The following is a 19,606-nucleotide window of genomic DNA, read 5'->3' on the forward strand; positions in this document are numbered from 1 at the left end:
AATTATTGAAAAAATTTTAATTCCTAATTTTGACACTTAGATATAATCCATATTAATATGTGATACACCTGTCAAAATAATTTTAAATTATAAAATGGAACTCCTATCTTAACTCAGATTTTAAGGTCAATAAATAACACCAATATATAGCCACATTATCAGAATAATGTCTTGATATTCCTTTGTGTAAGTAATGTAACCCATCTTCTTTGCAATTTGCATTGCAAGGCCAAGTTGCTCCACAACACAATCCTACAATGAACATCCTAACTTTATAATAAAAAAAGGTTTTATATTTTACATTATAAAATCTGTTTCCCTTGTGATTTTTCTTTTAAAAGGTTACTTTTTTCTGAGAAAGTACCTAAGGACAGATAAATAGCCTTCTGCATTTTTTTCTAATTTGGTTTAAGGATATTTTTTTGTCCATTCAGAATTTTATTTTAATACATAGTACATATTATGATAAGAGATAGTACTCTCAGAAGAATACTAAATTAACAGTGTCTTAGAAAACTGCCTATAAATTATTTTATATTGTATGTGACTTTGAAAGGAGAAACATTATTAACTGATTTAGACTATTTTAAATATAGGTAAATTCTTATTAGGAGAAGCAAATGTAGACTGAGTGTTTGATCTGAGCTTGAAAACGAGCTAATCCATGCCCTCATGTCTAATCTCAGAAGAAAGATGAGGCATAAAGCACAACTCCAAGGAATAAATTATAGGTTAATGTATGCATGAAACCTAGAGATAGTTTCAGAAAATGTGCTGACATATTGAAAACTGCAAGGTATTAATCCGGGCAAGCTTCCTTTGATGTGACATTTGAACCAAGATGAAAACAAAATGAGGACTGAAGTGAACTCAAAGTGAGAGATGGCTTCGTCCACATGATCAGCGTGGTCCTTGGTTCTTGGATGAATTTCCTTCACAAATCCAAAGCTTCTCCTGACTGGGAAGAACAGGCTATCTTGACTAATTAGGAAATCCTTCCTTTGGGGGGAAATAATTTAATAATTTTACCTAAAATGTCTTTAACTTCAAGAAACAAGCCAATTGTTAACTCATATTTTAATATGCAAGGGTTTTAAACTCTCAGTTCTAACTGGTGAGGCAGTAGATCATGAAGAGATGGTGGTGGTAGTGAGAACAATGTTTAATTAAAAGGACAGGAATACAGTTTTTCTTGGACAGATACCTTTCTGATCTTCAAATGTTGATATTTGAGATAGTCATTCAAGACACTGAAAAGTTAACATATTTCCTGAGGGACAGCAGCCTTCACCGGAGTAGATAACTATAATCCCACATGAAATATGTGAAGACTGAACGACAATTGGAGGGATGGTACCTAACATAGCCAAGTGGAGGAAGGTGATCTTAAGTGTCTACTTAAGCAAGCTGATCTGCTCTCAGGATTCCAGAAAACCTTGGAGAGCAGGAGTGGTACATAGGACTGAAACCAAATTGACAGTTTCACCCCCCACTCCATGCAGCCAGGTGATTGTCCTTGTTCCAATCATAAAACTAGGGGCTTCTTCTCTGAAGAAGAGATTCAATCAGCAAGCTCTGGTTAAAATAGGGGCACTGAAGTTAGACTAGAAGGATATTAATAGAAAGTCTACATACTGAATGATGAGGTCCCCACCCCTCTATTTCTACCCAGCTCCTAGAAACTGGAGGCACCTTCTCCTGAGAAACAGAATGGCCACAGCAGAAAATATTACAGATACTGATATTGGGAATCTCCCATAGGAAAAGATGGCTTGCTGCTCAATCACTCCACACTAAAGCCCATTCATCTGGGAAAAATACATGTACACATATGCAAATATAATCATAGAATACCACTTAGATAGCAAGGACCAATACTTAGGTAGTCATTATAACATAAATATTGATAATGATTTAACCACAAACTGGAATGCTAACAATTACATGAACAAGGTAAAGATAGGAAAGAGGGCATATACATGAGTTTAATCTTTATCTACCATTAGGAATCAGTAGGAATTTTTTAATTGATGGGACATGAGGTATTGATATAAGCAAATTAAGAAATATAGTGATAAATACCAGAGGAAACAGCTTTTTAAAAACTGAAAGTATTTGTCACTGCTCAGCTGGATGGGTAGGTCAAGGGGCAGAGGACTGCCAATTTTCACTATTATGTCTTTCGGAACTATATGATTTTAATCATATGCCATTAAATTAGCTATGGTAATTAAAAGAAACTACTCTCTGTTATTGAACTTGGCCTGGGGTTACTCCTTTAACAGCATGGTGGTTGGCCTAAAATAGGCTCTCAATAAATGTTTGCCAAATGAATGATAGTTTTTTTTAAAAGGGGCTTTGATCATTATCATTTTTGTCTTGTTCCTTGGAGAAGCCATCTCTTAGAAAAAGTTGTTACTCTTTTATCTCTCTACCCCTTGAGTGCCTCACTAGATGATTTGCAATTTCTGAAATATTTTATTTTTACAAAACCTATTTCTACTTACACTGTTATGTTTAAATATAGAGTTTGAGATGATAAAAGGTTATACAATCAAACGTGCTGTACTAGTAAGAACCTTAACATCTATGATTTCTGTGTTTTCACTTCTCTAGATCTGAAATAGCTCAACTCCGTCGAGAGAAAAAGTATACACATGACAAACTGAAAAGGTTACAGAGAAGAAACGATGAACTGGAAGAACAGTGTATGCAACACGGAAGACTACATGAGATGATGAAGCAAAGGTAATAGAACTTTAATAATCCACTGCTGTGCTATATATTGAATGTGTTTGGTTCATAAACAATAAAAACTGCGGTGGTATACATAGAATGATTACTATGCTACTTAAGGGACATGCTCAAAATCTAATTCTTTTATGTATTTATGCTTTCTCCACATAGGCTGTTCTTATAATACATCCTCTCTACTAGTCTCTAAAGGCATAGAATTAGATGTAACACTAGGAAACACTCTAGGAAAACCATCCACCTGTAAGTGTAAGTTGGTAATGTAATATGGAGGAATTTCAAAACATCTCTTCTAGAAACAAGGTTGTATATGTACTTTGTAAGATAAAACGTGCAGTAGACCTAAGAAGTTTAACTATCTAATCAGAGGTTGTACTGATAGCATTGCTCGAGTCAGGATTTGACTGCAAACCCTCTAGTTCTTCCCGATGGTATTACTTTGAGCAAGTTACTTAACCTCTCTTGCATCAGTTTCTTCATCTACACATTGAAGCTAAAAAATCTGCTTTGCAGTTTAGTATAAAGATCAAATATAGTATATGAAAAGCACATGGCTCATAATAGCTATCAGCTAAACAGCATCAATGATATTTACTCTCTTTTTCTATATGAAGAAACGCAAGCTCAGAGAGACTAATGAATCTGCTCAAGGTAACAGATTAAGCGGTAGAGTTCAGACTTGAATCCTGATCTTTTGACTCCAAATTCATTTCATTTCCTGCACAGTATTGTTTGTAATAAACATAGCCCTTTATTTTTTATATAAATGTATCATTTATAATTTCTGTGTAATAATGAGTTTTCCAGGGAAAAGAATTCAATATTTTGCACCATACAATGAATAGGTTTTTATAGATTCTGACTGCCACACTACAATTGCTTCTATAACAATAACAGTTTTCCTTCCAGGGGAAATGGTTTTCTTGGCCTCCAACTCCCCATCCCTGTGCCATGCCTGAGACACCCCATGCTTTCTCTGTTTCAAAAACAATTGCTCATATAATTGAGAGGAAATGAACATGTTTATAGACTTCTTTGATTTTTTATGTTTTAAATTAAACGAATTGTTGTCAGGTGGGGGGCTGCCTACAACTTTGATCACTTGCTCTGTTGAATAGAAGAAAGGAAGTCAGAAAATGGCACTGCCCTTAAGTTACCAAAATACTAAAATATGGGTAGATTTGACAGTAATATTCATTCATTAAAATATTAAGCCCAGACAGACCAGGGATCAGCAAATGTTCTGGAAAGGGCCAGAGAGTAAAATATTTTAGGCCTTAGGGGTCTCCATTTTGTGTGTATATGTGACAGAGACAGAGAGAGAGAGAGACAGATATGGACAAACAGGAAGGGACAGAGATGAGAAGCAATTCTCCGTTGTGGCACCTGATTGCTTCCTCATATGTGCCTTGACCAGGTGGCTACAGCAGAGCACATGACCCCTTACTTAAGCCAGTGACCTTGGGCTTCAAGCCAGTGACTTCTGGGCTTAAGCCAATGACCATGGGGTCATGTCTATGATCCCATGCTCAAGCCAGCAACCCTGCACTCAAGCTGGTGAGCCTGTGTTCAAGTTAGAAGAGCCAGTGCTCAAGCCAGCAACCTCGAGGTTTCAAACCAGCATCTTTCATGTCCCAATCTAATGCTCTATTCACTGTGCCATGGCCGGGTCAGGCTGGCCTCCATTGAACAATGGTCTTTGTTTTGATTCTGTCTTTGTTTTTAACAACCTTTATAAAAGCAAAAAACATTTTTAGCTGGAGAGCCAACAAAACAGGCTAGATGTGGCCCTCAGGCTGTAATTTGCCCCTATACTAGGCAGTTGAGGCATCTATCTAATATTTATTTTCTTGTATATTTCTTTAGAGTTCACACAAATAAACTTCTGGAATTAATAATTATAAAAGTATCATGGGATATAAAGTTAATATAGAAAAGTCAATCGCTTTCATACATAACATCAATGAACAAGTAAAATTTGAAATGAAAAACAATACCGGCCCTGGCCGGTTGGCTCATTGGTAGAGCGTCGGCCTGGCATGCAGAAGTCCCGGGTTCGATTCCCGGACAGGGCACACAGGAGAAGTGCCCATCTGCTTCCCCCCCCCTCCCCTCCTTCCTCTCTGTCTCTCTTCTCTTCCCACAGCCGAGGCTCCATTGGAGCAAAGGATGGCCCGGGTGCTGGGGATGGCTCCTTGGCCTCTGCTGCAGGCACTAGAGTGGCTCTGGTCGCGACAGAGCGACGCCCTGGATGGGCAGAGCATCGCCCCCTGGTGGGCATGCTGGGTGGATCCTGGTCAGGCGCATGCGGGAATCTGTCTGACTGTCTTCCCGTTTCCAGCTTCAGAAAAATACAAAAAAAAAAAAAAAAAAAAAAACAATACCATTTACATTAGCACCACCAAAAATGAAATACCTTGGTATAAATCTAACAAAATATGTATAAGATCTGCGTGTGGAAAATTATAAAACTGATGAAAGAAATCAATGAAGAACTAAATAAATGGAGACATATTCCACTTTCATGACTAAGAAGACTCAATACGTAAAACTAAAACTCATAGATGATAACCTAAATGACCTTGATAAGGCGATTTTTATTTTTAGGTTCTCAAAGTTTTATTAACATGAGCATCCTGGGAAAGGGGCTTATTTTTTTTTCTTTTTTGGGGGTATTTTTTCAAAGTGAGAAGTGAAGGGGAAAGCAGACAGACAGACTCTGGCATGCGCCTGACTGTGATCCACCGGCATGCCCACCAGGGGGAGTTGCTCCATTGCAACTGGAGCCATTCTAGCGCCCAAGGTAGAGGCCATGGAGCCATCCTCAGCACCTGGGCCAACTTTGCTCCAATGGAGCCTTAGATGCAGGAGGGGAAGAGAGAGATAGAGCAAAAAGAGAGGGGGAAGGGTGGAGAAGCAGATGGGTGCTTCTCCTATGTGCCCTGGCCGGGAATCGAACCCGGGACTTCCACATGCTGGGCCGATGCTCTACCGCTGAGCCAACCAGCCAGGGCCGGAAGGCGACAACTTTTTAGAGACTTTTTAAGGTGACATTTTAGAATGGCTTGACCTTATTCATTGCTAGTGGAAATGCAAAATGGCGCAGCCACTTTGGAAGACAGTTTGGCAATTTCTTACAAAACTAAACATATGATTCATCAATTGTGCTCCTTGATATTACCCAAAAGGGATAAAAACTTTTGTCCCCTGCCCCAAAAAACCTGAACATGGATGTGTATAGCAATTCTGTTCATAGTTGCCAAAACTTGGAAGCAACCCAGTATCTCTTAGTAGAAGACTGAGAATGTGAATGCTGCCTCCGTCCATACCTTGCAGAGCTCCTGTGATATTGCATGAGCTCGAATATACTGCTCACAAAAATTAGGAGATATTTTATTGCTTCATATTCATTTTGTAATATCCCCTAATTTTTGTGAGCAATATAGTTTGACTTCCAATGATTTGGGGGAAGGACATTTAGTTATTATTTCACAATCAGTGTTATATTGAGGTCATCTTGGTTTTCAAATGCTACTCTTCCTGCTTTTAATTATGGATTTTTATTACACTTCATGATAATGAATTAACTCTTTTGTGAGATAACATGTTGTCTTTGACATTTCTTTGGTAGCTTTGAACAAAATAACTTCTGGGGTGATTACATAATGAGAGCCATACCTTTAGTCTTTGTTGAAAGTGGTTTCCTTTGTTTTGTTGAATGTGTGTATTTAAGGAGGGATTGTTTTCACCATGTATAATTGCTGATGATGGAAATTGAACAGATTAAAGTGAATGTTTGGTTTTGTGATAATGTCTTTATGATATAGAGTGATATTTTCTGGGCTTTTGTGTTCTATAAATCAATTAATTTTACAAATGCTATTACCCATGAAGTTGTGGGGGCTGGGACAGGGAAGAACTGTTTCCCTCTTATAGTCCTGGAAAAAAGCAGCATTTTCAAAAGCAAGTATTTCAAAGGCATTTTGTAGAAATATAGAAAAAACAGCGTTAAAGTGATTTTTGAGTCACTCTTTTCCACTAAATGCAAACATTGATGTTTATATGCTAGGCAAATGTGCCATTAGGAGAAAGGAGGCATCCATCTAGCTGAGCATTGCTGACTCTGGCTAAGTGGAGCTCAACCCGTTTTCTGTAAATGTAGACATTGGGGGCGGTGGATGGGTATTAAGACATTAAATTGTTTTCTAACCAGCCAGTGCTACTTATCTGCTACTCTCTCATCTTCTCCTCCTTTGTCCAATGTCCCACTCATTTTTCCATATTTCTCTCTCTTTTCATGGTTCTGTTGCTTTGCTTTGGTTCTTTCTTTCTAGATACCTACTTGTGGCCAGATTTTATACTCACAATAAAGGCACAATAAAATGGTGTACCTTAGGTGTAGCATTTATTAGAATTCACACTGTTTGGCTGTATTATCTAAAATCTAAGACTTACTAATTATGAAACACGATATTTATTCAGTTATTTAGTTGCCAGGAAACTATTCTTTAAAAAAGTTAAAGGGCATGTAGATATTGAACTGTCTTAACATTAAGGTGGTTTTATACAAGTCAGATCAATACTTAGGAAGAAGTCAATCAAAACTGTGGTTGGTTATAATTTAGCGCCCTTTCTGAACTTTGTTATAAAAAGAAATGCCATATAATCAGCTTGATTCTTTAACATCATAGAAATTCATTCAGAAAAGTTGAATAAATTAGAAGATATTTTTATTCACAGGCCAAAATCTTAATTTATACTTTGTGTATAACATTGGTATATTCTAGATAATACTACCAGTTTCTTTTTGGGGGAAAAAAGAGTTTCTTTCAAGATTGACATGAATAAAACTTTATATTTTTAATCCCTAAACTATCTCAAGTAGATAGCAGTTGAAATCAATTGATGAAGGTTTTGAACTGAGGTGTAAATTTGGCTGTGGAGTAAATAATTCATAAGATCATACATACCAAGAGGCGATTTTTACACCTGCATCAAAAATGCTTCTTGAGGCTGAGGGTTTGAGAAAAAGATTTTAGAAGGCTGGCAGTTTGGGCAGATGTGAATCTGCACCTACGGTGTCACTGGTTGTAATTTAACCATAAAAACGTTGCAACAATCTGGATAGCAAAACGGCTGAGGTCTGTGCTAGCTATGATTGTAAGTATGGAGGAGGTTTGTTTGACTTCGGTCGCTGGGTTTGTATAAAGGAGATATGTCAAGCGGTCACTGCATGGCACACCGCTGGAATGTGTCTTCAGTCAGTTTCCCGGGGTGGCCGTCCCTCTGTCAAGTGTCACATTCAACTATGTCCTCACACCTGTGTGACACAGTGCTGCAAGATTTTATGTCAGTTCTACCTTCGAGGTAAAGCCCTGATTTTCACAGATAACCTAACTTGTAGAAAGACCATTTTTTTTAAAAACCATAAAGTCCTTTCTACTAGTATATGGCTCTTACCAATTTTTTTTAGAGAACAAAACAAAATTATAGCCTCACTATTACACAATATTCCAACATTGAAAGCGAAGAGATTTCTTGATGAAGGAAAACTTATTAACCTTTCTGGACTACTTGAGGGTCTGTTCTGAGACTCCCAGTCTTCCCTGATTTATATACATGTTGGCTGTGTACCTCCTACAGTTAGAGCTAGTAGAGTTTTTGCTGATTTGCTTGGCACATCTCCAGCAAAATAGTCCATTAAAATTCAAATCCTTTCCCAATAATTGAGACAATCAATTTACATTAAACAAGGCACAATTATGATTTCATGTACAATTTAAATTCTATAGCAAATAATCAGCATGCAATAAAGAGAGACACTTATTTTGATGCAGAGGGCTGTTTTTATAGTCTACATTAACAAATCTTCCATATTTCCAAAACAGCTCCCTCAGTATCTTTGATGTAGGGGAACTCTATTGTGTTTTATTTTGATGTAGGGACAAGTGGTGTCCATGGCTGCATGTTTAATAAGGAATGTGATTTTCTCTCAGTGGCGTTTAAATTGAGAGGGTTGGGATGGGATAAGGTAGGTATCAGATTACTGTTTGACATAGAATCATTCTTGTAAAAAGGACAAAGAGGAGACATGTTGACTGAGTTAGTAAAGTGAGCATCATGCATTCACTTTACCTTTATGAAATAGACCAGGTACCTATTGTTCATTCAGAGGGGTTTGGGAAGAATGCATAGGGTAGGGGATGAAGTTGCCATGGTTGAGTGCCTTTGTGCCATGGGTCCCTGGGAAAGCCTCAGACCCCCAGCCGGTGGGCTCGCCAGGCAGCCAGACTCCGTGAATGCCCCCGAATCCCCATATGCAAGCTCTTAATGAGACTGGTACTGTCCATCAGGAAATATTATTAGGGACACTATAGTAAAAATAATGACAAAATAAAAAACAAATTCTGCTGGAGCCCGAGAATATATTTGGCTTCCGCTTGCTGTGTCTGTTTCTATAAACAGTCTAGAATAGAAACCGGATGTTTAAAAGCTCTCTCCCTCTCACGTGCGCTCCTCCCCTGTCTTCCTTCCACTTCAGTATTAGTAGACTTACTATTTTTATTATTTTTTATTTATGTTCTTCTTTTTCAATATTTGCCATTTGTGCAGATAACACATTGTTTTTTAATGAAATATTTCCAGACTCTTGGAATAGCTGAATCATAAAAGGAAACTTGAAATTGATTATCAACTCCAAAGCAGCATATAAACTGAAAATTATGCTGCTGACTTGTCCCACTCAGAGAGCAAATGGTTATTTTAAGAGATGATATATACTTAGATCTAAATCTCTGATCTTTGTAACTGAGTCTGGTTGTGCAATTTCAGTGGCACAAAGAGTAAGTCAGGCACCATTCTCATAAATAAAAAGAAAGAAATATCAAAATAATAAGTTAGGCAGCGCTCTTCAATAATTTTCTTTTTATCTAGAAACATATTTTTTGCCAAGCCTCATTGTTGTTAAAGAAATTCAGTTGTGATTTAAATTGTCTTGAGCCTAATTTCTCATTTTAGCTCAGTTGTAGAATAAAAGATTTTAAAGAAAGTGGCATAAGTTTCTTTCAATAGTTTTTCTCCAACCAGGAATTGTTTGTAGCTTTGCATTTGCAAAATTAATACTCAAAATTATTTACACAATTTAATATTGCATACTACTACCAGAATTACAGCTTTGTAATCTACTTTGGCATTGTAAATTAATAAGAATAGTTCCTTACAAAAATTTTATTATTATTATTATTATAGAAATCATAAACATTTGAGATGTAACATCTTGGAGACTTCTTTTCCTATTCTGAAATTATAAAGATATCAATGATCAATTTATGTGGGTAACTTAAATCTTATTTTAACCATTATATATATATTCTCTTCTTTATATAATAATCAAAATTTCTAAATAACTTTACTTTTCTCAAGAAAATTTACTTGTTCTTAACATTAACAATAATGTGTATTTTTCCAAATATTTATATTTTATATTCCAAATAATGCTTAATAAATGTTTTATGGAACCCTGCCTGTTTTAAATGAGCTGAATTGCATAGAATGTCATTTTAAAGAATCAGAAGAGACCTGAAAGATTATATAGTCCAACTCCTTCACTTGTCATCTACCCCTCACCCTTTGTCCTTACACCCAACACAGACACTTTATAGTTGAGGAAACTGAGGCCCAAAGAGATAAGGTAACTTTAGGATGATACACAGTTCAGGTAACGACTAGAATCTATGTTTTCTGACTTCCAGTCTAGTGTTTTCTACTGTACCCACTCAAAAGTTTATATGTTTCCAGAAGTAGGGAGGCAGCCTAGTAATAATAATCAAAAAAGAAAATGTAAAGTGCAGACAAATAATTAGATTTTTAGCAGAAGTTATCTTATCCCATAAGCTTGAGACCTGAAGTTGGATGGTTAATTGAAAATTCAGGAATTTGTAACACGGATTGCATGATGTATGTGTTGCGTCAGGATATTTCCTTTGCGTGTGGGTCACCTGATTTCGAGTGCACACCATTTTTCCTAGATAAACTACACCAAATTGCATCTTTAGATGCACCCAGTTTGGGTTTTTCTAAACTGGCTGAGGACACAAAGACACTCAGCAGCTGCCTCCATGCCAAATTCACAATTCTAATGACCCCCACCCACCAAGTTTTTTACACACTTAATTTGACAGGCTTTTAAAAAACTCGACTTTGTTGTCTCTTTCTAAATTGTTCTACTTTGTTTTCATAGGATCAGCAAACTCCTTTTTTAACAATCATATTTCTGCACTCACTAAAAATTAATTATGCTTATGTAAGCAGCGTAAACAGTTTGAGAAGAAACTTTGGGAAGTGGTTGGAAGTGGAATAGCAGAAGCAGCTATGCCCAGTCAGCCTGGAGAATACCAGTCTGTGGCCATAAGTATCACGTAGACACTGGACACCATTCAGTATGTGTAACAGAGAGAAAGGGGAAGTGCTGGCTCATTAGATGACCAGGGTGAGTGACTATCCGTTCAGAGAGCTTCTGCTGTACTTTGGAAGGGACTATGAGAGCCAGACATGAAATGGAAACGTCCTAACTAGTTTTATAAAAAGTCTCTGCATTGCATTCACCATGCACAATTTTTCCCTACATACCAAGATAGACCTGGAGGTAGAAGAAAGGGAACATCTTTGCCCCCTTTGGCTTTCTTTTCCTCTGGATTAGGAAGGCAGCCTCCCCCCCCCCCCCCAATGCCCACCCTACCATCCCTGAGCTGGGCCAGCAGAGTATTGTTAGGCTAAGCAGACCTTCCACAGCTGTCAAGGCAGTGACCACTGTTTAGCCTAGATAGTCACTCTGCATGTACAGATTTTTGGGTGACCTGCTACTCAGTTGGGGATGCTCAGGGTTCCTGCCCTGCTTTTTTTAGGGGGCTGATCTTCTCCCTGCTTAAAGTCTTGGAAGGTTTGCTTTCTTAGGAAAAATGCTGCCAAAAATGCAAATGGTTTCAAAATAGGTTTAGATAAATTCTTGGATTAAAAACCTCTGTCTGGTTTTTAAAGGGTACTATGAACACGTTATGTCTCCTTCTTAAGGAATCAAAAAATCAACAAATAATGAACAACTACCCTCTCTCTAAACTGGGTGCATGTAATCTTTATACTTCTCTTTTTATTTATTTTAGTTTTTCAGTCTGAGCATCCATCCCATGTTTCTAATCATTGTGCTATTAGTTGGTCCTTATTTTTCAAGGTTCTCAGGTCATGTTTAATGGAGCTGCTTTTATTGAGGTTGTTAGCTGTTACATCAATGACTTTGACTTTACAAGTCTTATGACAGTCATTTGGAATGAGTTGTACATTTAGAATGAGTTACACAGTTTCCAAGCTTTAGCTTCCCCTCGTGGCCTGATACAGTAAAGTCGCAAATTTTGTAAGAGTTTATTGTAATCAGCTAAATTTGACATTTGACACAATGCTAGTGATTTCTGTATCACTGATAAAGGAGGCTGGAGCATGGCCAGGCAGGACAGCCCTGGGAAAGGGACCACTGTTTCTTGTTCAGAATATCCTTCTGTGTCTCTCCTACTTTAAAATAATAACCTTCGTGACCCATGTCTGGAAGCACTCTGGTTTTTCCGCACAGCCCTGGAAACATAGTGTTAGTCTTGAATTTCCTTTTTTTTTTCCTTTTTCCAAGTGAGAGGAGGGGAAAGAGAGACAGACTTCCACATGCACCCTGACTAGGATCTACCCAGTAACCCTCGTCTGGGTCTGATGCTCTGCCCATCTGGGGCCATGCTCACACTGAGCTATTTTTAGTGCCTGAAGTGGAGGCTCCTCCGAGCCATCCTCAGTACCTGGGGCCATACGCTTAAACCAATTGAGCATTGGCAATGGAAGGAGAAGGTGGGGGGAGAAACAGATGGTCACATCTCCTGTGTGCCCTGATCGGGAATTGAACCGAGAACATCCACACAGCAGGTCAACACTCTACCACTGAGCCAACTGACCAGGGCAAAATTTCCTATTTCTTATTCTGAATCATGCCCTTTTGTTCATCTGCAGAGTTATCTGGCTGGTTATAGAACCCTGGACTTTTTTTTGGCTTTTTTTCCCCAGAGCAGGAACCCTAAGAGACTGCAGATGGCGAAGTCTCAGAGCCTCCTTGAACTTTTCCCTTACGTCCACACTCCCATTATTGGTTCTAAATCTCTCCCACTTCAATATGGGGAGTAAATGACCCCAAGGAAAATGTGTTTGGATCTGATCTCCAGAGAGCTCACGTGAGAACTACTTTCAGAATAGGATTTGGGAGGAGGTTAAGTAGGGGGAGAACTAACAGAAAATTGGTGTACTCTCTAGAGCCCCTCATTCTAGTTGGTTGTGTCCTCTTGTTTCCATAGTAAGGTTTCTGTTTTCTAGCACTCAGAGTGCTATATCCATGGCATTATACGTCCTCCTCTCTTATTTATTTGTGAAGTCTTCAATGTGAACCATGTGTTCTCAATCTCTGAAATTCCAAAAATATAAAACTATGTTGAATGAATTAATAATTATCTAGAAAATGAAATTGCTTTAATTTAAAAGCTGTGAGCTAATGGTTGGATTAATGTGTGCTGATAACATATGTGTTCTCATTTTTTTTTCTACCAAGTCACTAGGATTTGAATGACCTGGCTTTACTAGCTATTTTTAAACCTTTTTAAGTTGCAGTTTAGTTTGGTCCATTCAAGACAAAGAAGCAAAAGTGACTGAAGGCCTATTCTGTGATCCGAAAAGCAGGTCACAGAGCTAGAGAAAATAAATTACCATCAGTGAGCTCCGTGAACTCTTTCTTCATGGGAGAGATGGGTGTAAAGCATACATTAGCCCCACCAGACCCACGTGGTATAAAGACTTTAGGATACACATGTAGCAGCAAGTATCACTGAAGAGAGGCACAAATCCAGCTGGGATGTGCCAGGGAACTTTTAGGAGAAAAGGATGCCAGAACTTGACTTTGGAGGCTGTACAAAGCTGCATGCTCGGCGAAGAGAACTGTAGGAAAGCTCTGGAGAGAGAAGTGAGTTCACATGGTAGAGGAACTGCAAACAGTGTTGGTGGTGTGGAAGGAAGGGGGAAGCAGGGATATACTGGGGGCCCATGCCAGGGTTCTTTACCCTGTAGGGATGGTGAGCCGAGGAAGGATTTTATTTAAACAGGGCATCATAGCAGATTTGCATTTCAAATAGCTCACTCTGGTGGCAGCATGAAGGATGGATTTTAAGGGAGCCAGACAGGGAAACTAGTTCTGAAATGATGAGTGCTTGTGAAATAGAGGTAAAGAGGATGAGGTGGAGTGGAGGACTGTTTAAGAGGTCAAATTGGCTGGTAATTGATGGGATATGAGAATTAAGAAGAAGGGAGTATCAAGTAATTTTTCCCCCTTTTAGTGTTAGTATCGTTAGTACCTCTTTCTTTGATCTAAATCCCAGTGACATCTCTGGGAATGAACCTGCAGAATGCCTGAAAAGCCAATGATTTTTAAATGACATATGCTGGTCATATCTTCGTTCAGTTAAAATTTTCCCTAAAGCAAGACTATATTTTTCTTTTCACATTCACATATCACTTGCTTCTATGACCATTTAAACTCGATTTAAAGTTTTTACTACAAGTATTTTAAATCCCAAGATAGGAGTATCAAGAATTGTGTCAGAGGCCCTGGCCAGTTGGCTCAGTGGTAGAGTGTTGACCCAGTGTGTGGATGTACCAGGTTTAGTTTCTGGTCAGGGCACACAAGAGAAGTGACCATCTGCTTCTCCATACCTCTTCTTTTTCTTCTCTCTCTCTCTCCGTATATGTATATGTATATGTATATGTATATGTATATGTATATGTATATATAGACACAGACTCCTGCAGCCATGACTCTATTGATTCAAGAGAATTGGCCTCAGGTCCTGAGGATGGTTCCACATGGCCTCCATCTCAGGCACTAAGAAGAGCTTGGTTGCTGAGTAATGGAGCAATGCCCCAGATGGGCAGAGCATCAACCCCTAGTAGGCTTGCCGAGTGGATCTCAGTTGGGGCACATGCGGGAGTATGTCTCTCTGCCTCCCTCCTCTCACTAAAAAATATAAAAAATAAAAAAAAGAACTGTATCAGAAATAAAGTTATATCTCACCAATTCTTAAACCTTGTCAACGAACAACCTTCTCTTATCTCCTGGCTGACCTACCCTTCCTCAGTATGCAGTACTCCTACCATATGCCTAGTACTGCCCTTCGTGCTAACTAAATTAGTCCTCCCTCACAGCACAGAAACCTAAATAGATAATAAAATAGATTGCAGTAAGCATAATGATCCTTCTCTTTGGCCAGTCCTACTAATAATGACTTCAAGCTGTAGGGTTATTTCTAGAAGAGGCACATTGAAAATAAATAAAAAAATATTATATAGTCAAAATGTCTAGCCTGACCAGGCAGTGGTGCAGTGGATAGAGCGTCAGACTAGAATGAGGAAGGACCCAGGTTCGAGACCCCGAGGTCACCAGCTTGAGCGTGAGCTCATCTGGTTTGAGCAAAAGCTCACCAGCTTGGACCCAAAGTCGCTGGCTTGAGCAAGGGGTTACTCAGTCTGCTGAAGGCACACGGTCAAGGCACATATGAGAAAGCAATCAATGAACAACTAAGGTGTCGCAATGAAAAACTGGTAATTGATGCTTCTCATATCTCTCCATTCCTTTCTATCTGTCCCTATCTATCCCTCTCTCTGACTCTCTCTCTCTGTCTCTGAAAAAAAAATGTCTAACACCAGGAGATTAGTAACAGAAACAGGTTACATAAATTCCCTATAATAGAATGCTAAAATTTCAATAAAAATCTCTTGTCAGAAGAAAAGTATTTATTGTCATGCCAAATGTTTAAAATATATCTCTAAGGGGAAATAGGATAAAAGTAGTAGACATTACATGATTCTGTGGTTTTGAAAAAAAAAGGCATATAGAAATAGATATAGATATAGATAGATAGATATAGATATGTACCCAAAATATCGTATCTTCTTCACACTGTAGCTTTGTATCCCACACATGTGGACTCAAATTTCTCCGGGTGCCAACTTATATGTGAAACTCACGGTCTCCTTCAGTTCTCCAAAAGATTTCATATGCATGAAAGCACTGCTGATCAGCACAGACTTGACTGAAGATATGTGAAAAGAGGATGGACACAGGAATGCATACAGTACATTCTTTCCAAATAGTGTTTCTTTGGATATATTCCCAGAAGTGTAATTGCTGGGTCATAAAGAAGTTCCATTTTTAAATTTTGAGGCAACTCTATTATGTTCATTGCAGTGTTATTTACAATAGTCAAGGTTTGGAAGCAGCCTAAGTGCCCGTCAGTAGATGAGTGGATAAAAGAATCTCTCTTCCCCTCCCGCAGCCAAGGCTCCACTGGAGCAAAGATGGCCCGGGCACTGGGGATGGCTCTGTGGCCTCTGCCCCAGGCGCTAGAGTGGCTCTGGTCGCAACATGGCGACGCCCAGGATGGGCAGAGCATCGCCCCCTGGTGGGCAGAGCGTGCCCCTGGTGGGCGTGCCGGGTGGATTCCGGTCGGGCACATGCGGGAGTCTGTCAGACTGTCTCTCCCTGTTTCCAGCTTCAGAAAAATGAAAAAAAAAAAAAAAAGAAAGCTGTGGTTTATTTACACAATGGGCTACTACTCAGCCGTAAAAACTTCTTTGCTATCTTATGTTCTGGGGGCCACAGATTCCTTACCTCTCATATACAGAATCACCCAACTCTGCCCTTGCTCTTGCCTTAGACATTCATGTGTTCAAACTAGCCTGGATTCAAGTAAAAAGTAAATTTAGCATTACAACACATAGACACACACACACAAAGTTTACTAAAACAGTCCCTTTACTATGGACTATACAATCCATATTTTCTATTTCATGACCCAGAGTTTGAATAACTACCATAGAAGTCCATCTAATGGTCACAAAATTTCATCATGCTCCCTTGGAATCTTCTAAAATTATCACATTATTTCTCAATGACGGAGTGAATAACTTTTTTCCATCTTGTTACACACCTGTGTCTGCATGTGTGCATGTACAAACACACATACACACATCAGGACCAGGACACACACAAGAATGTAATACACTAGCTGTCTCCAGGCAGTGGGGTTACTGTTCTTCCATTCGGCCCCTTTGATGTCTCTTGCCCCGCACTGACACCACTGTCTTATGGTGACTTGCATTCAGCACATGTCCCTCCTATGTCTCAGACCCTTCTATTTGGTTCATCAGTGTCATAGACCACATCTCCCTTTTCTCCACAACAAGACTCTTAAACTGAAATCCATAGACTGTGAATTTCCAGAAAACATATGCAAATTTTAATGTGTATTTATTTCTCTTCTGGAACACAGATCCAAATAGTTAAATAGTTTTTGAGTGCTAACATTCTACCAAAAAGGTTCTAGATCTGATCTTTCACCAGACTCTCAAAACACTGAAGAATTTGGGACCCACCGTTCTCTATACTTACCCTGTTTATTTTCCTTGTCTGTCTTGCTCATCACCAATTTCCTACTGCCCAGAACAGTCCTGAAATATAGTAGGCACTCAGAAAGAGGGACATTTTGAATGATTAGGCATTATGAAATAGAAAAGACATTTACCATATTTTTTACTCCATAAGACACACCTGTCCATAAGACACACCTAGGGAGGAAAATAAGAAAAAAAATATTCTGAACCAAATGATGTGTTAAAATATTTAATAAAATACTGTATTTTTCACTCCATAAGATGCATGGGCATTTTCCCCTCCACTTTTGGGGAGGGGGGAGTGTCTTATGGGGCGAAAAATACGGTATTTTATTATCCCATTTTTCATAGTTGATTAAATATGATCTACTGCATGAGGAAGCAGGAAGTAATCAAATGCATTCTAAGACTCTGGGAGTGGCCCTAGCAGGTTGGCTCAGTGGTAGAGTGTCGGCCCAGCATGTGAATATCCTACGTTTGATTCCTGGTCAGGGCACACAGGAGAAGCAACCATCTGCTTCTTCACCCCTCCCTCCCTTACCCCTCCCACAGCCATGGTTTGATTGGATTGGTTCAAGCACATAGGCCCTGGGTGCTGAGGATGGCTCCATGGAGCCTCCACCTCAGGCACTAAAAATGGCTCGGTTGTGAGCATGGCCCCAGATGGGCAGAGCATCAGACCCAGACAGGGTTTGCTGGGTGAATCCCAGGGTGCATGCAGGAGTCTGTCTCTCTAGCTTCCCTCCTCTCATTTTGAAAAGAAGAAATAATAATAAGAAGAAGACGACTCTAGGAGTTCAAGTTGGGGTTTATACTCAGTCTTGTTAAAAAATTGGTCTTAATGTAGAGTTCAGTTTGGCACTGGAGTGAGCGTCTGTCTCCTTTTCTCTCGGGCTGAACTCTGAGGTCACCTTGACCATGTCTGGCTCTAAATTACATTCCTCTTAGCTGGCTGGCAACCTCAGGCCAGGTCAGCAGGTCAGCACAGTATAGAAGTACGAGTCTCCTGACTCTTAAGTTAGAGCAACAATTTTCAACTGCTGTGCTGCAGCACACTGGTGTACCACCAAAAATTTTAAAACCTGCACTACCTGACTATTTAGTCAGGGACTTTGATGTCTTTATCTGTAGACTGTCAAATAACAAAGTGACAAACAGTCACCACAACAATAGCCACCAGTGTGAATGAAACAACATTATACCTATTTTTTTCAGGTCAGCAAAGAAATGTATTGATATTTTTGTTGTGCCATGAAATTTTAGTAATTAGCTTCTGTGTGCCATGAGATGAAAAAGGTCGAAATCACTGGGTCAGAGACTGAACAACACTCTTGAATTCAGCTTTCTCTTTGACTTCATTTAACATGGTTCATTTTGTTTTTGAAGGTAGTTTATTCCATAAAAACCAGACAGGGTGTTGTTTAAATAGTAGACTGATGTCTGAATGTAACATATTGGCCCACTGAGAGCTCCCAGAGTGTGAATCACAAACCCGCCTCTGTACGTTTCTGAGATGTGTGAATGTTCTGGATGTAAGAAAATCCTGTTAAGAATGATCAGGTTATCTCATTTTGCCATTAATCGTATTTTAAAATGCTAAGTCGGTAGAATAGCTACTGATCCCAGCTAAGCAGATTCTCTCCACAACAGCAAAATATTTTTAAAAATCAGGTAGCTCAGTCTCTAATCCAAATTCTATTTGGGTTGTTTTCTTTAGATTCTCTCTATGTCTGGAACTGTGTATTTAAAGTTCAGCATCATGTGTGTATAATCCCTGTGATAATTTCTGTACATAAAATAAGATGTTTATAAAAGCCAACCTGAGACCGATAGTACACAGCAGTTTAGCAGCAAATTTCTACTCTGGGTATTTAACAATAATTGGGCTCTTTCCATTGGCTTTGCAGAAGAAATTCAGATTGGTAGTGAAACCTGAGCACCAGCCCATTTGGCAAACTCTCCGCCTCCAGGCAGTCACAAATCCGCTTCTGATTGTGCTTTTCTTCGCACCTAGCTCAGATCTTTGCCTGATGCTTTTTTAAATCCTCTCATTTACATACTGTGGTAAATTTAAAATGAGAACAGATGAAGGCTGCTAAACTTTTCTATTTCACTGATGAATATGGTATTTTGCTTCAACTATCTAGCTGTTATATATTCAATGACCTTTAAAACATGAAATAGATACTTCTTCTCCATATAGACTGTGTTAGACAGATTATTAGTATTGTCTTCCCTCTGAAAAGTGAGTCTGAGACCCGGAGGCCAAGCAGAAAATAATGGAAACCAATTGCAGTGGGGCTAGAATTCAGTTTTCTGGTCACAGGCTCAC

At 38.9% G+C, this 19,606-nt stretch overlaps 2 protein-coding genes across 8 annotated transcripts in view; one reads left to right on the forward strand and one right to left on the reverse strand.

The window, feature by feature from the left end:
* The window catches only part of SDCCAG8 (SHH signaling and ciliogenesis regulator SDCCAG8), a 246,613-nt gene that overhangs the window by 174,337 nt on the left and 52,670 nt on the right, over positions 1-19,606 (forward strand). For all 7 annotated transcript variants that reach the window (XR_010726186.1, XM_066236694.1, XM_066236702.1 and 4 more), the window contains one exon: positions 2,617-2,748. Coding sequence is in view for 6 of the 7 variants with exons in the window: in XM_066236694.1 (XP_066092791.1) it covers positions 2,617-2,748 (132 nt within the window). In the remaining variant the exon portion in view is untranslated. The remainder of the gene's footprint in view (positions 1-2,616; positions 2,749-19,606) is intronic.
* AKT3 (AKT serine/threonine kinase 3) overlaps positions 1-19,606 on the reverse strand; it is a 363,939-nt gene that overhangs the window by 43,536 nt on the left and 300,797 nt on the right. The window lies entirely within an intron of this gene.

Source organism: Saccopteryx bilineata, chromosome 1 (genome assembly GCF_036850765.1).
Source record: "Saccopteryx bilineata isolate mSacBil1 chromosome 1, mSacBil1_pri_phased_curated, whole genome shotgun sequence".
Classification (NCBI taxonomy): Eukaryota; Metazoa; Chordata; class Mammalia; order Chiroptera; family Emballonuridae; genus Saccopteryx; species Saccopteryx bilineata.